The following is a 17,064-nucleotide window of genomic DNA, read 5'->3' as shown; positions in this document are numbered from 1 at the left end:
GCTAGCAGAGAGATGGTTACTGCGGGCGATAGAAACCTCCCTGCCTCCTTAAACCCTGTCTTGGCGTGGCCAAAACTGTGCCGAGCGCTACAAACCACTATAGCCTGGAAGCGCGAGCTTTTTTTTTTTCGCTACCCTTTAAAAAGTTTTCAGGAAGTCTGGAGGAGGGGCGATGCCGTTTCTTTTTTGTTATAATGGGCCCCTTTGTGGAGATGGAAGAGGAGAAGAGCTCTGCGTGGCTGCGGTGCGCACACCGCCCAGGGCTCCGAGACGCGGCGGCTCCCGCGGTGCGGGACGCGGGGAGGGGCCGGGATGGAGCTGATGGTGCTGCTCAACGCGCTGGTTACTCGCCTGCTCTTTGTGTTGCACTCTCTCATCGGGGTCTGGAGAGTGACTGCAGCGAAGAAAGAACCCAAGTACTGGCTGCTGGCACTGCTCAATCTTCTCCTGTGCCTGGAGACAGGGCTCACCCTCAAGTTTAAGCAAGGCAGAGGCTACAAATGGTGAGCATATCCCACAGGCTCCGACGGAGCCCCTCTCGCTTCTTTGCATGTACTTTGCTGCAGATGTGAGGCTGCCTTCTGTGGCTGCTGACCTGGCTTTGGTTCCGCCAGGCTTTCAGGGGATTGCATTTTCTCCCCTGCTGCACCTGGGGGGTGGAAAACTGGTAAAGCCCCGGCTAGTCCACTGCCAAATCCAGAAGGCTTTCAGGAGGGGCAATTTTGCAGCAGACTACTTGGGAGCCACTCTCCATACAGTTTTGTGTGTATGCATATTGAAAAACGTGGGAAATGTAGCTGCAAGGCAAGAAGTACATGCTCTACAGCTGCCAATCCAGTGGGCTGGGGGAGCAGGGACCATGCACCTCCAAAGCAACAACGTGTCAGGGATCATACGTGTGAGGTGCAGAAGAGGGACGGGGGCCCACATTATTCCATGGGGATGCGCTGCATCTCTTACCCCATTCTGCCATTCCCTGGTTTGCACCTCCTTCCCTAGGGCTGCATACCCTGTCTCTGCTACTTCCAACACCACTAACACCAAGCTAGTGCATGAACCAAAACTCGGTGACAAACAAAAGATGAGCAGAAACCTCTCTTGCAGTAGAGCAAGAGTGGTTTAAACATTTGGATTTGAGAGTCTATTCCAGGGGGGAATTTTCGTGCATGAAAGGCTGCCCGAGAAGTGAACAAGAAAGTTAGTCAGAGCACAGTTTGCCCAAGCACATGGGTTTTTACATGCACCTAAAGAATCACTGCAGCCATCTACAGCTCATCAGCACTCAGCCAGCCAAAACAAATGCTCTGTAAAAAGGAAGTGGTTGTGTCACTAATTGTCAAGATTTCACTAGGACCTTTTATTTTTAAAAACTCAAACTGCAGGCAGGGTCTGAAAGAAACCCAGGACAAAAAAAGCCCTAGAGTATTTCAATAAGCTTAAATTTCTGCTCATTGCAACCTGTGAAACTCATTATAAAGAAGTAATGTTGTGTGACAATTCACACAAGTATTCCGTGCTGTAAATTTGAGTGTAATAAAAGCAGTGATAAAGTATAGGACACAGGAAAATTTAACAACGGCAGAGTTCCAAATGCACAGTTGAGACAGAGTGAGCAGATCCAATTCACTGGGGAGAAGAGGCAGCAGCAGATTCTTCATGAAGGAAGACTCGCTATGGCAGCTTTTGGAAAATCCAGAGAAAAATAGATGCAGAAAGCAGATCCAGTTTAGATGAATACATGTGCTAGAAGACTGGGCTAAATTTAGCTAGAAGGAAATTTTGAAATGGATGTGGTCCAGTACTGTAAGCAGGACAGTAAGGTACGTTTATAGGTAAGAACTATAGACAAATGGCCAGCATCTATTTGCATCAGGCTAACATTCTGCTACATTCTTCTTCTGTGGAAAACACTCATATTCTGAACAGGCAGTATCATCTGCATTTATAGAAACACCCCCATAGACAGCCAGTGATCCAGGCAACGGGCAGACTGTGCCACAGTGCTCTCCTGCCTCCAAGAGCCTTATATTCTCTCCATTCACTGTTGACAAAAGACTGTTACCTATTACATCAGCACAAAAAAATTTAATGGCACATGTGGAGAAAAAGTATTATTGTGGGCCTGGCCATGTAATATTTCCTCTAGATTGCTTCTTTGTAAAGAAAGGCAGGGTTAAAGCCCCTGAAGTCTCCCGGCCTGATCTGGTGTTGTTAGCTCACTATTGCTAGCCTGCCAGCTGGATAGATTTTTCATGTGCTCAAGTCCTACAGGAAATACTGTAAAATATGTTAGTTCTCCCATTCAAATGAAAGGTATGTTCTCTCCCAAAATAACCAGGCTAAACCCCCACAGAATCGCTAAGTTTTGGGGTTTTTTTAAAAAAGCAAAACAACAAAAAACCCCACCACTAAAAACAAACACCCCCTCACTCCCACACAAAAAAAAAGGAAAAAAAAACAAACACCAAACCCCAACACACACAAAAAACTCCCACACAACATGAAAAAACCCCAGGACTATCATAGTTAGAGGGGATTGTTGATGCATTTCATAGCAGCTCAGCAGCACAGTAATTTTCCTGAACGGCAGACTTTCTTTTTTTTTTTTAAATTTTCCTCAATACTTAATCTCCACTGGAAAAGTAATGATTACAAAAATAAAGGTACATTCAGGATAGGAATAAACAATAAATGCAACAACATTTGAACAAAATGTTGCTGCAGTTACAAACCTACAAGCAATTTCAATTCACTGCAGAATGTGCCAATGACAGGGTAGATGGAATCAAGCAAGTATCCTGAGTTTGAGTCCACTGCCCTGTCCCAGGCCAGTACATATATGTGATGCAAAGGCTGCTGTGCATCTCGGCAGCATTGCAGTGATGATCACTCCATACCATGGCAGAGCTAAATGGAACATGAGACCTCATTCCTACTACAAAAGGATAGGAATTGCTAGAACAAACAAACACCCCAAACAAAACTGTCACCTGTTAAATAAGAAAACATCAGCAACCTTCATAAAAATCAGTGCTTGCAGAAAGTAATGAAACCTCTCTGGTACTTCTGTATAAACTCAGCTCAAGAAGCTGAAGATGATAAAGCTTCGCCACCATAAGTTATATAGAAGACTGTCAGAGAGAGAAGAATTAGAGATAGATATCCTAAAGAATTATACAATTGCCAACACAAATAGGGAAAGAAGGCCAAGACCCATTTTTATAAACAATTTTAGCCTGCACTGAAAGACCTCCTACTGAAGAAATTCTTGTTTTGGGCAAACTGATGCTATTTCTATATTTCCTGTGTCAGTGCCCAGGATTCTGATCAACTGCCTTTATCCCAGCATCATTCAGTGAAATGACTCAATGTATTAATTCACCCTTCATGAAACCAGAAAGAGCATGTTAGCTAGAGGCTTTTCTTTTATTTTAAGTACAGAGAACGCTGTGACGGAAATACAAACAGCAGAGTGCCTTTGGTTAGTTCTTAAAAAGAGATTTTAAATAAGCTTCCATATCTGATCTCAGATGGATATACAAATAAACCCATAATTCATAATGCTGACAGCATGAGGATTCAGCAAGAATAGCAACTCTTATTTGCAGTTACCCTATTTCTTAATATCCCATATGGCAGGAGGCATAACATACTTTTCAATGCAGGTAATGATAGGATATTTGGTATTTACGATATGATGTAATACCAAGCTATCTTTTCCTTCACAGGTTTTCACCAGCAATATTTTTGTATCTGATTTGTACAGTACCATCGCTATGGCTACTAGAAATTCATCATGGGACTCAGGTATTTATTACGAGACAAGATGGACTAGTTTGAAATTGATGCATTATTTGGTAGGTTAGATTTGGGCATACAGATAGCAGTCTGCCAAGTCTTGTTCCAATTTTGTATTTTATACTGTTAGGTCTCCCAATCCAGCTACAGCTATACTATTGACTACTGTACATTTCCTAAATATCAAACAATGACCCTCATTCGTAGCTAAAAATATGACCATTTATTTGTATTTGCCTGAGGAACAGAGAACTAGAAGTTTGAAAAACAGCCTTTCACCCCCAGGCTACCAGTTTGAATCTTGCTCAGGATGGTGAAAGAATTTCATTGCTTTAGAGGCCTTTGTAAAATAATGTATGGGTTTCACAGCACTTACAGGCAGATATCACAACTCAAGCAAGCCAAAATTGAGACAAGTATCAGTGGAAGGGGTCTTAAACTCAAATTACCTCATGTTTGCTGCAACCTAGGAGAATACTCACAGATTGCTACTACAGGTAGCTGAGGTGGTAATTTGTCTGTCAGGGTTTATATCCTTTCTTTGTTTGTGCTGTATAGTAATCTGGGAGGGAGGGTGTCTGGATTCCAATTCAGGACTGAAACACATGGTAACATTTTTAAAAGCAATTGTTCTTCTGGCAGACAGGGTCAGTTAGGGCCAGGACAGAGCCATTTAGCCAAGCAGCTCACAGGAGTGAACCACCTCCTCATGCAGGCTGCTTTCAAGTCCCCATAGCATTTCCATATAGTGAAAAGGGGATTTTTCCTATCCCAGCATTTGCACATATGCAGTCCCTTACATCCACATCAGAAAAGGGCCTGATAGGAACAAGAGCAAAAAGTAACAGAAGAAAATACATAAGTTAGACTAAGAAGACATAGTGCCTCATTTTCTTCTTTGAAACATTGTTAGAACCCACAGAAGCATAATCAAATATTCAAAATTGTGTTTACACTGAAAATGCCTGAGGCTTTTTCTAAATACAGCAGCAGGAATTTATTGTCTTCTTGTTTTGCCAAATCTCCTTAAACAGTCACAGACAGGTAATGTGGATATTGAGAACATTTGTCATAGTTAAATCTGGTTCAAGAAACAGGCTAATTCTGTAGTCAAAGGCAGCAGTTCATTTCCCAAAACGATGTTAGAACATGGCATACTTTGTTCTTATTGATATACTGCTACTGTGAATTAAAGAGGGAGTATATCAAGTTAACAGCTTAGTTTATACCTGGAGAGATAGGATAGAGAGTTCTGGAAATACACAATCTAACAGATTCAAAACCAATACCTCCAGAAGGGGAACAGCCCTCCTAATCATTAATCTCAAACACAGCGCTCAGACTAGTACTACTCCTCATACTAAAGTATTGCTAGGATTCTCCTTATTAAAATACTAACAGAACGGGTAATGATGCAGTTGCTAGATCCACACATTTAAAATATACACACCATGAAAACAGTTTGTGGTCTTTAAGTAGTAGAACTTTGCCCTCATGTTGAATCTTTAACAGGAAACATCAGCTGCTTCTGTGAGTGCTGCTGTTTAAGGCACGTGCTAATAGGCAGCCTGTCTTCCTGAAGACACAGGCAGTTCTGCCTCTCTGAGTACTGCAGAACTGGACATTCATATATCAACAGTGAAATACTGACTTCATAGAAACTACTGCTTTGCAGTAAAGTATTTAGGGATGAAACACATGTTTGGGAGAGACTATAAAGCAAATTGAACTGTATGATTGAAAAAATTGCTGTCTGCAAAATAGCGTGGTAAGAAAATTAAGCCCATTTAATCCATTAAAACACCTAAACAGTCTTTCTTAATATTGTATAAGATCTCACATAAACAAATACCTCTGTTACATTTTCAAATGCCTGGTGCATCACTGCCACAGAAAGCAATAACTGACCACCTTTTGCAGGGTTTACCTGACTACCAGTCCTGTACCCAGTGTAGGCTCCCCAGTCAGTAATAAGACTGATACTTGGTAAACCTTGTAATTATTTTTAGCCACCTTAACTTGAACTTTTTAAGGAAATAGTTAATAATACTGCCCACTCCCTCAGCCTTATTCTGAGGTAGGATTCTCTTAACCCACTAAAATTCTAGTGTAACCCTCTCCTAAAAGTGTTCTTACATCTTTCATCATTTCTTCCCCCCCACACCCATTATCTTCCTCAATTTGGAAAACAGCTTAAGCGGTCTTCTCTCCCTGTTTTACCTTTCAGCTTTCCGGTATGAGCAAAATGAAGCAGTCATGGTTGCTTTGAATTTCTGACATCACACGTGTTGCCATAGCGATGGCAACACAGTTTCCAACACATCGCAGAGAGCAAGCAGGGTACCTGTTGCTTGGCAGAGGGCCCGCTCCAGGGAAAGAATAGCCTCTTCCAAAAGGTACTCAGGCCTCCAGCCTCCATGCACCTTAGCAGGATTGAGGGAACTCTGCCTTGGTTACTCTTGCAGGCTACACAACAGGACACCACCATGTCATGCGCCACAGTTTCTGTTTTGATTAGATGTTTTATAAATCAGCTTAAATAAATGTCAGCTTCATCTCAGAAGAAACGAAGGAAATAAACCAAGCTAGAATTTATGTGAAATGTATAAAAATTTTTCCTATTTTTGGAAAAAAAAAAAAAGGCATTTCTGTTTAACTGTGCACACAGTCTTGATACCTAAGAGTAACTGGGCTCTAGCAGTAAAGAGGTAAACCATATTTATCAACCGCCTGTGAAACTTAGTATTCACTTTTTCCTTGTCACATTCCCATTAAGTCACTACACATACATGATTGGCTAGGCAAATATGCCTGGCACAACAGTTCTATTTATGTGCATACACATGATAAAAAGAAATGCTCTTCTCCAAACTTCCAAGTGAGTCGCCACCACTATCACTACTTAATAAATATTCAGAGAGAAAGAAACCAAACCAAGATATGAATGTTCTTAAATTAAAAAAAAATCAGGATTCCACTTAAATGACTGGCTTTGCAGATGCAGTTTTCCATTTCCTGCCTGCATGCAGTTGAGAAGAGATACAGACCCAACCCTGAGAAGTGCCATTCAATCAGAGTTCATGGAGCCTTGTGCTGAAATAGTAACCCTCCATTCACCTAGGAGTAGCTGCAAAAATCACATAAGGAACCTACAAAAGACACTACCAAAGTGAATTAATTTTCTTAAAGCAGTATTCGCTGCATCTTTGTGCCACTAGAAAAAACAAACAAACAAAAGAGCCCCATTGCTGACTCCTGCAGCACCTCTGCCCTGTGTGCAGGTTGAGCAGAGCAGCTGCTCCGGAGCCACGAGAGCTCTCTGCTCTGGGGTGGTGGTGTGGGGAGAGCCGCAGCATCTGCTGAGAGGGACCTTTACTCATGCTACCTCCCATTTCACTCCTGTCCTTCAGCCACCTGAATTACTCACTGGGGCTTCTCATACAGTGCTTGGGAAGGGATTTCCACTGTCCTTACACACACAGCAAATGCAGCAGGCTGCCCTACGTGGGCCCTGCCTCAAATTTGGCAAATTTGTCTCTGAGCAATGTGGCTTTAAAAAATAAACAAAAATTCCAAAACTCTGATGTGAAGTTAAATGCAAGTTCATGGCTTCTTTTCCCTTGCTGCTGCCAGACTGGGCAAAGTGGCAGAGGAGTGGGCTCAAATGCAGATTTAATGACAAACCAGAGGCTGTCACAATGAATTAGCCTTCATCTTCCTGCAAGAGTTAGTAATCCCTTTACCCTACCCAGGCTACTTGTCACAAGGTAGATACTCGGTAATATTCTGGCGTAGCTACCCCAGTTACACAATATTTTTAGGTCATGATCTCCTCAGCAGACTGTGTCACGCTGCCTGTGGGGTTACTCAGAAAGGCTGGCTTGGACCTTGAGGGCTGGTCTCTATAGACTTTAGACTTTTTCTACAATCAACAGATAGAAAGGCTTCTCTAGAGAGTCAGTTAATTTTCCATTCTGAAACATTCTCTGAACAGGCTATTCTGTCTCTTTCCTTTGCTTGAAGGGCTAACCCAGGGAGATGAGCCCCACAAGGCTGTAGCTGGCAGAGTACCAGCCCCTCTGTTGCACTGCCTCCATGCCCAGAACTTTAGAATTCCCTTCTCCAAATGGAAATATCATGTTCCCCACATCTCTATGTCAATTTTTCAACGCTGTCACACCCACTGTCCCAATAAGGCAAGTATTTGGTTTAAGAGCCTTTACCACCAATTATAAAAGGAACAAGCACTGACTTTTGCCAGATTTTTCAGACCACGGGAAGTTGCTCCATTTATCTATCATGAGGTCAGACAAGAGGCAGCATTTACCCGGATACTGAGCAACATCAGAGGCCAAGTAAAGTATCAAAGTGAAGTCTAAAATTTGCTAGAATGTGACATTCACTGGAAAATGTTGCCTTGATATTGGCAGGCATTATGCTGAACACAGCTACTCAGTATGCACTAGAACACATTCCAATTGTTGCAGAAAATCACTCCCCATTAAATAAAATGGTGGGGGGCCCAGCGGAGAAATGCAAATCATCTGGTGTTTTCTAGCACAAATAGGATGAGATAAAAGTCTTTAATAACGGCATGGTTTGATTTTCTAATTATCCCTTTTTTTTGTTACAGTGAAGAGAGATGTTAAAGGATTGTTATGAAGGTAGATTTTAGACACATACCCCAGTTGCTTTGGGGCAGCCTTGGGGGTGAAGGCAGAAGGTCAATGCAGTGCTGCAGACCTCAGGACACAGTCCCACCACTGGTTTACTGCAGTTGAAGCAACAATATTTTAGCCAAGATTTGATTTCCCAGAGCACTGGGTACTCAGGGAAAGTAAAAAGATCTGGTTTTTACTCTGAAGGGGTAGGCAACACCACAGGTCCATTTTTCTTAATTATTCCTGACTTTCACTTCTCACATTACGAATTTCCTTGCAGAATAAGGCACAGCTAGGAGGCAGGAGGTGCGGGTGGGGAGGGAAGCAAAGAATACAACCCAAATATCCTACCCCAATTATTCATTTCAACCATACAGAAGAATACAACAATGGCATTTTTTATGGATAGTAGAGATGAGAAGCAGATATTTTGAGAAAAAGTTTGAATATAGAGACTGACCATGAACATAAAACGGTAGGCTGACCATGATGAATTTTTACTCTATTTTACTGTTTTAGACAGAAAAAGACTATGTAGGAAACCCAGTAGCCTGTTCGGGAAAGCTGCAGGCAGATCGCAGTCAAAGAGTGTGGTCTTAAGAGCACAAAGGTGTCACCTGCTCCATCAGCCTTTGCATTTGCATCATCTTATACCGCACAATCCTACACTTCCACAGAGACCTACCAACACATCACTCCTTTCCTCATGACAGGAATTCTTCCCTTCTGAAGAAGAGGGGAACTTCAGAGTGAGCGCATACCTTTGTAAGCATCAACTGACTTTAACAAAGAAACCCTCCGCAGTTCAGCAAACCAAGATTCTCTCAGGCACAGAGCACATCTGCTCCCTGTGCGGGATGTTTATGCATGTGTGATGTTTTTGTTCACAACAGTACTGTGGTAATGAGCCCGGAACAGTTCAGGTGAATGTCAGCAACCAAGACTTCAATCAATCCAGAGACAGCAGTCGTGGAAGCGAGGGAACAGGTCACCACATCATTCAGACGGTGGGATACATTTCCTGTTTCTAGTAGAGCTCTTATGATATTAAAGCAATTTGATAGGATTGTTTTGTCTATTTGGGCAAGCTTCTCACACAGTGATTAAAACTAAAAATAGAAAAAGCAAAAACTGTCTCAGGAAACCATGTTGTGAAAGTGGTCTACAGCACTCCACATACTAACTGTTATTGCTAGGAAAAGTCACTGTGTGAAGAGGAGACTCTCCTACTACCATTCTCTTCCCAATCTCAGTAACTGGATTTAAAAAGTGTCTAGGTGATGGTTCTGCAAAGGATGACACTCAGTTGAAAAATGAGAACAGGAAGAGTGGTACACAGAGAAAGACTTGATATTCATTACCCAAAATTTGTATTAACATGCCTTTTCAAATTATGCCTACTACATAGAAATGATCTGCTCTAATACAATGTGAAGGAGAACAACAGCAGGCTCAAGGATGCATACAGTATCTGAAGGCACCTATGATGTCAGTCTCCCAAAGTTACAGTATGTTATTGTTGTTGTCTTTTTAAAACAGGCTAAAGTCTTTGTGAATCAGCTCTCTACAATCTGTGAGACTGTATGGACACTAGCTCTCCACCAGACTTTCCTACTGCTACTAGTGGTTGGCAGATGGCTTCTCCCCATTGGAGTTGAAATCACTCGGGACCAATTGTCTCAACTGCTTCTCATGTTTGTGGGAACAGCAGCAGATATACTTGAATTTGCTAGCGAAACCTTGGACATTGAAGATGTTCGGTAAGGTCTATTTGCTGACATAAGTAATTCGCATTGTGCAAGACATTTGTTCTATTTGAAGACTTGTTTGTGCGATCTGCAGTGTTCAGGCTAGTGGAACCACATTCCCCACAGATAACAAGCAGCTACATTCAAGGGCTCCGTTTTCCTACTCTCACTTTTTCCTCTGTAAAAGACCTAACAGTCCTAGGAGCTTTAAGGATTACTCATCTGTTGCCAGCAGAGAAGCACATTGCATCCATTGCAATAAAAGGGTACAACAAGCCAAACAACCAGCATAACTGCCCTGCAGCATCAGTTCTTATAGCTACACCCTGAAACACTGGAGAGACAGTACGCCTCTTGCAGGTTAACAAATTGGTTTAGACTAGCAAGGAAGCAACTAGAGTTTGATTTAGTGATTCATTATCCAAGTTGCTTCTTCGGTTATCTCATGTGTACTTTCTTCACGATAGAATGACAAAGTGTTCAAAGATAAGAAGAGAATGGCATAGTCTGGTGTGAATTTTCAATGTTGTGATCTCTCCCAGAGAAAGACAGACCATCTCCCCCTCACAGCACTGAAAGACGAGCTGTGAACATCCATCATAAAGAAAAAGAATCATAGGAGAGGTTCATCCTCTTTTACAGACATATTTAAAAAAAAAAAGTATCAAAGAAAAGCTTTGCAGCAGAAGAAGAGGTCCTTCCCACTTGGCAGAGAAGCTTCAGGCTTGCAAGGAATGTATAATCACTACAACGGTAAAGATATCTCCTCTTTGAGCCACAGAGTCTATTGCCATATGCTTATCATTATAACATGAGCATCAGATATTTAGTGTAATTACACAGCTGGAATGTGTGGCCTGAACAGCAAAAATTCTATATCAAAAGGTGCCTCTATTTTCCTTACTTTTACATCTCAAGAGCATGCATTAATCAATCAGTGTTTCACTCAACCACCCTTTAAATGACATTCCAAATACCACAGGAAACATTTTTGTTATCACATAAGGAAACTGTATCTTCACTCTTATCACTTTTTTCCCCTCCCACAGGAAGAATTATGCTCTCATAAATGCAATTCTTGCTGTATGGACCTGGAGTATGTTACAGTTTCCACTTGATCTTGCAGGTTAGTATATGCACATGGACAAGAGAAGAGCACAAATGCTTTTAAGTTTTTGCTGACGTCTTCTGGCTGTGCACACACTACAGGCTACACCAAGGGCTTCTGGTGGAGAGCAATTCATATGATGATGTTTTTTGAAGAAAAAACATTGTGGTTTCTTTTGAGGAAACACTTGTTTCTAGTTAACCTCTGATCTCCCTGATAAAACTGTCTACTTCCAGAAAGCAATAAAATTGCAATATTGTATTGGAGCATCTGTTCCAGCTGGCTGTTACTGCCTTAAGCTTACCTACGTGAGCTCTCGAGTTAGATCTGGTCCTGGATTATATCATGGTCCCATCTGAGTGGGCTCCTAGACCCTGTGGAGAGAGAGGCTGTCATCAACCACAGCACAGCAGCAGTTATCACAGGAGGGATCACCTATTTACAGGGAACCTAAAGGACCACATAATATTGAGATTGTGCACCCTTGTCTTCAACTAACAGGCTGAACATTCAGCCAGCTCAGGCTGGTATGTGTCCGTAGAGAAGCCCTTTTGCCTATGTCCAAGCAAAATAATGAAAGCCGCCCCAATCATCATCTATTCCAAGCATTTTGTCCTCCAATCACTACAAGTTTGCAACTCAACTATGCCAGTCCAAAGATAAATTATCCTCACTAGCATCTTATATAAAATTGATGACTAAGTTGACACACTGATTAAAATAATTAATAAAATAATAATGAAAAATTATTCCAGGAATTTTTCATTAGTCTTTTCTTCATGGACAGCACTAGGCTTTATATTCAACACTGAAGTTATGAAAATATTTCAGCACAGCAGCTCATCCACTGAAAAAACTGTTGCCACCACATTTCAGATTCATCACAGCTAAATTTCCTGTTACTGGTAAAATATATTCTGTTAAAGATGCACAACACTCAGGTTTACAACCAACCAACCCACCCACCCTCAGGTCACCCATACACATCACCACTATCCAAATAAATTAATGCTATGGCTATTTAAGCACTGTTTGAACTTAAATGAAGTAACCTGTAGTACTGTGCATTTTTTTCCTGGCTATTGCTTTTCTCTGTTTAATTACATTTATCTGTTTAAAATTAAGTGATTGAACATATATTTCCCTGAAATTTACTGTGGGTACAGTTTATTTTAGGTAGTTCTATACAGTTGTACAGTACTTTTTATTCAAGCGTCAGTATGTTTCCTCACACATTAAACATGACGTAAAATAGAAATTTATAGGCACTTATTGGACTACAGCAATGCAGTTAGGACTATTAAACAGCAATGGCACAAAAACATATTAAAAAATTAGCTGCTGCTATAGCTTTGCCTAATCGTTTCAGCAAATTTCTTTATACTACAGCTCATTTTCCACTTAAGTCTCATCTTGTTTTTTTCCCAGCATTGACTCAAACAATAGAATTCTTTTGGTGAGCAGAAATGTTTGGCAGTTGTTGTTGCATCACAAGTAGCTATGTTTGAAAACTAATCAAATCCCACTGCTTAAGAGGTTAGTTAATCTCCACTGATTTCCATAAGAGGCAGTCATATTACCACAGACAAACCCTTCTGCTGATGCTTCTCTAGGCATCACGAAGAGCATTTTAGCTCACCACAACTTTTATAGCCAAGGGGAATGCATCCACGCAGGTTCCAGTGGTTGATGCGATTTCATACCCAGAAGGCTAAGAATGATTAACCGTGGCTCAAGTCTTACATGGCAAGCAGCAATCGAAGCTTGTTCCTATCCATAATGCTTGATATTGCCCCACACTGGCATGACTCATTCTTACTATGACAGATAAAGAAGGCAACAGCTATCTGGTCAATCTTTCAAAAGCAAAGCCTTAGCCTGGAACAAATGGAAGTACTGCAGCTCAGGCTGTTCCCATTCAGCATGGCAGCTGTTTTTATCTTTTTTTTTTTTTTCTTAAAGATACATATTAGCCTGGCTGGGGAAGTTATTACAGAAAGATTAGGTGATCTACTTCTGCTTCTTGTTTTAAAAGCGTATAAATGCTGATAGCTTTGTGTGATAGAAAAGGGAAAGCAGCTTTTGGTCCTGTTTGGTGGAGCACAGAAGTGCCCACTTAAATGTGAGCTTAGTGGGTTTTGCCAAAGCAGATCCCAGAAACAGGATATGCTTTATGTTGAACTGCTCACAGCTGAATGCATTTATAATCCAGGGTACCCTGGATTGTAACTGCCCTTTTGGTGAATCCTGGCTCAATTTTAGAGAATTATATTTTAAAATAATTGTGTTTTATTTCCAGTACAGCATATTGGCTGCAAACCAACAGCATCAAACAGGCGGATCCCCAACCTGCTGCTGTGCAGGTACAGCGCGGAACTGTGGAACATCGGGGTCAGCCTCTTCATACAGGATGGTCCCTTCTTCATTGTGCGGTCAATCCTGATGGGCCACTTCAGAATATTCAATCAGATGCTGGTGTTTTTTACAGCTAAGAATATCTTAGTTGTGACTCTACAGTTGTATCGTTTGGCAGTGATCATGTTGGACTTTCGTGCCACCATTCTACAGAAGAGCAGGAAAGGAGAAGTTTGCTGTTGCCCATGTGAGCCTTACGAAGCAAGTACTCATGCTACCGCTGACCGAGATACTGAAATGAAAGACTTTGCTGCTTTTCCTCCAAAAGAGGAATCCCAGGCTCCACCAGAAGATCAGCGAGCACAGTTAATGACTTGAAAGAGGTTGCATTTCCCACAGCTTCTTCAGAAGGGCTTAGCCTGTTTCTATGATCAAACGCACCCTGAGCGAGTGCCTAAGTCATCTCTTCCATCAAGAGATCAATCATTTCTTCTAAATTGTAGGAGAAATTTCTGAAGCAAAACCATAGAAATAGGACATTTTTGTATCTATTTGTATGCTGGGTTTTGACTAGTTCCCTATTATATTATCCACAGGGATTTTGTAGCCATAGTTTGTAGTAGCAAGAAAGGTTTGGCACACTAACAAAGTTGGTTCTTACCTTTGGTGACACCGTGCTAATGTATGTACTTGCATGTATTCAGATAGAAGGACAAGCCTATCCAATATGAGAAGTACAGAAGCATTTAGCTCTACTATAGCCCAACTTCAGTGGTCAGGCTATAAGTAGATTGTGATGAACAATATGTTCACAGTGTATGTGAGCATCTTCAGCAGCAACACTGTGCAGACAGGCAAGTGAAGGCAGATGACAGATTTCTACTGTTACTGTGACATGGAAGCATTGTTCATTTCAGAAATTTAAGAAAGTTTTGTCCAACTGTTACCTCATCCTTGGCTGGATTCAGTTAAAAACTATGCAACACCGTGAAACAGCACAAACAAAACTGCATGGTCTGAGTAGCCTAAATCTTACCAATAATAATAAGTTAAAAAAAAAGAGGCAGCCCCACAGATCATTAAGAAGACAACTGCATTTGTCCCAGACATTTTCTACAGAGGTGCTTGCCTTTCTATATCTATGAAGTTACACAACAACAACAAAAAAAGCCATCAAAATATTTATAAAGACTTCTTTTTTCTGGTTTCACTATACTTGAAGTTGAGACAGGATTTTTAAAATGTCTCGATTTTATATGATTTTTAGAAGTGGCCTGACTCAGGCATACAATCTAATTAGAAAGAAGATGGCACTGCTCAAGTTTGACAAGACAATCTAGACAGAAGGATTCAGGCTTGTGCTTCACACTTTATGAAGCACCACAAGATCCCATGAAATAATGTGAAACATTGTCCAGTCTGTTGAGTGTCAAGATCAATCTTTAATGAATGGCTAATAATTATTCATTTACTATTTTGACGTTTGGAGTGAACAACATAGGGCCTGATTAATTTCTCCCAAGAACACACTTTGTATCAGCGTAAAGCCATTGACTTCACTGGTCTTAGCCAATAGAAGCTGAAAGTTAAGCGATTTTAAAAAATCTGCCTAAAATTATATTCTCTCAGAAAATGGCAGGTGCTTTTACAAATTTCTACATCCATTCTAACAGAGTGCAGAAAAGCATATTAAAAAAAATCTAGCAAATATGAAGTGACATAATTAAGGTAACTTCTCTCATTAAAAATTCACAATTAAACCTTATTTTCTGAAGCCTCCACTATCTAAAAACAGAATCTGTTTTGAAGAATAAAAGTGTTTCTACCACCACTGCAGCAATCATATGCTTATTTATCTATAGCCTAATAAGCAGTGATGTGTTTAATCTTTAAAAGATTTAGAAATTCCAATCCCCAAACATGTGAACTTGCAGTGAGCTGTTACTGTTCTATGCAGAATCAAGTCCTTCCATTATGAAAGAAGAAAATGTGCAGCCATAAAGAAGTCTCATATACCTCATAGCCCTTTCTAACATTTATACTTTAGTAATCACGTGCAACACCTCCTGCTCCTTATTTTGTGCCTTTTTCCAGTAGAAATTAAAAGCCAATCATCATTCAGCATGGCATTGAGAGGGAGACATATGGAGAATGGAGTGCAACTTAATTTGGGATTTTAATTCAAGTCTAGAAGTGAAAAAGCTAGAGTGCTGCTGCTGACCAGCTGTGCTGTCTAAAACCTTTCCCACAAGGGTGAATTTGGAATCAGTTGGTAGAACTGCAACACATCTCTTCCTTGTTGATGCAAGGCAGGACTACTCACATTCATTTTGAGTTTACCACTTGCTGATAGAGTAATTATCCTGTTAAAAGGATCCTTGCTAATTAATTTGGAGGGTACTGAGCTTGCTAGAATATCATTCTAAATTCATCAGCACAAAAATTGCAGGATGTACTTTTTTAAACTTGCTGTCTATTTAAAGGGCTTATTTCAGCAAACTGCCTACGAGACTCAGCCTGCAGCAAATGCAAGATCCCCTGGGGTCAGCAATACAGAGACTAGTTACAGCAGGAATATTTTACAGTGAACTGTATTTCCTGATCTTCAGGCTGTTCCATTTTAAACAGCAGCAAAACTTCTAATCAGATTTACTGTGAGGAGCACTCACTCCAGTGCTAGGTTTCTACTGCTAGATCCCATCCTTATTCACTCACAGACAAAACAGGCTAGATCCTCCCTCACGTGTATGAAGGAATAGATTTGGACATCCCTTTTCCTCCTCACTACCAGGGATGACAACAAACAGATTGCTTAAGAACAAAAGACGACCCAAACAAACAAAGCACATAAATGGTGGGTAGCCTGCCACCCCACCTGTGTGCAGAGGGGATCACACACACCAGGTAGCAGCAGGAATGACATGCCGTTCCCTCTACTTCATTGAGAAGCCTGGAAATAGCAATTAAGTCTAGTAGCTTGTATGTTCAGTCACGGTGGCACACCTCAGTTGCAAGCCCTCCTCACCTTGCAAGTCTTTTTGCAAGGGCAGGCTGCGGCACAGGTTTCCAGCAGGCTGTGGGAGTCAGCAGGATCTGCAGCTGGCTGTGCGGACACACTGTGTCACCCTGCAGGTTCCACAGCTTTGCGCTACGTAGAGGTAGAACACATTTTCTCGAAGATCTGCCAGCATCTGTGGTGTATCTAAAGAACAACAGTTTTCACATTTGCTATTCAGGAAAAGCTGCAATCTGTGGAATAGCTAAAGAACAACTGATGTCATGCTTGCTATTTGGGAAAAGCTGCAATAACTTTCAAAGAGGGAAAATTCTAGCCTTCAAAATGGAAGGATTTCAGAACATTTATCTTAACCATTATTTACTCAAGTCAGGAGAA

At 41.2% G+C, this 17,064-nt stretch overlaps 1 protein-coding gene across 1 annotated transcript; it reads left to right on the top strand.

Moving 5' to 3' along the window:
• Positions 1-269: 269 nt before the first annotated feature.
• Positions 270-14,568, top strand: TMEM26 (transmembrane protein 26). Its single transcript, XM_065639322.1, has 6 exons — positions 270-503; positions 3,729-3,807; positions 9,353-9,466; positions 9,999-10,219; positions 11,257-11,333; positions 13,615-14,568. The coding sequence occupies exons 1-6, from the start codon at positions 313-315 to the stop codon at positions 14,046-14,048; spliced, it is 1,116 nt and encodes a 371-aa protein (XP_065495394.1). The 5' UTR covers positions 270-312; the 3' UTR covers positions 14,049-14,568.
• Positions 14,569-17,064: the final 2,496 nt, after the last annotated feature.

The sequence above is a fragment of the Caloenas nicobarica genome, chromosome 7 (assembly GCF_036013445.1).
Source record: "Caloenas nicobarica isolate bCalNic1 chromosome 7, bCalNic1.hap1, whole genome shotgun sequence".
Lineage (NCBI taxonomy): Eukaryota > Metazoa > Chordata > Aves > Columbiformes > Columbidae > Caloenas > Caloenas nicobarica.
The sequence above is the reverse complement of the archived record's forward strand: the minus strand, read 5'-3'. Positions and strand labels throughout refer to the sequence as shown.

Coding starts and splice junctions, on each gene's coding strand:
- TMEM26 (XM_065639322.1), top strand. CDS start 313: ATGGAGCTGATGGTGCTGCTCAACGCGCTGGTTACTCGCCTGCTCTTT. Junction 504..3,728: donor CAAGGCAGAGGCTACAAATG/GTGAGCATATCC, acceptor TTTCCTTCACAG/GTTTTCACCAGCAATATTTT. Junction 3,808..9,352: donor AAATTCATCATGGGACTCAG/GTATTTATTACG, acceptor TGTTCACAACAG/TACTGTGGTAATGAGCCCGG.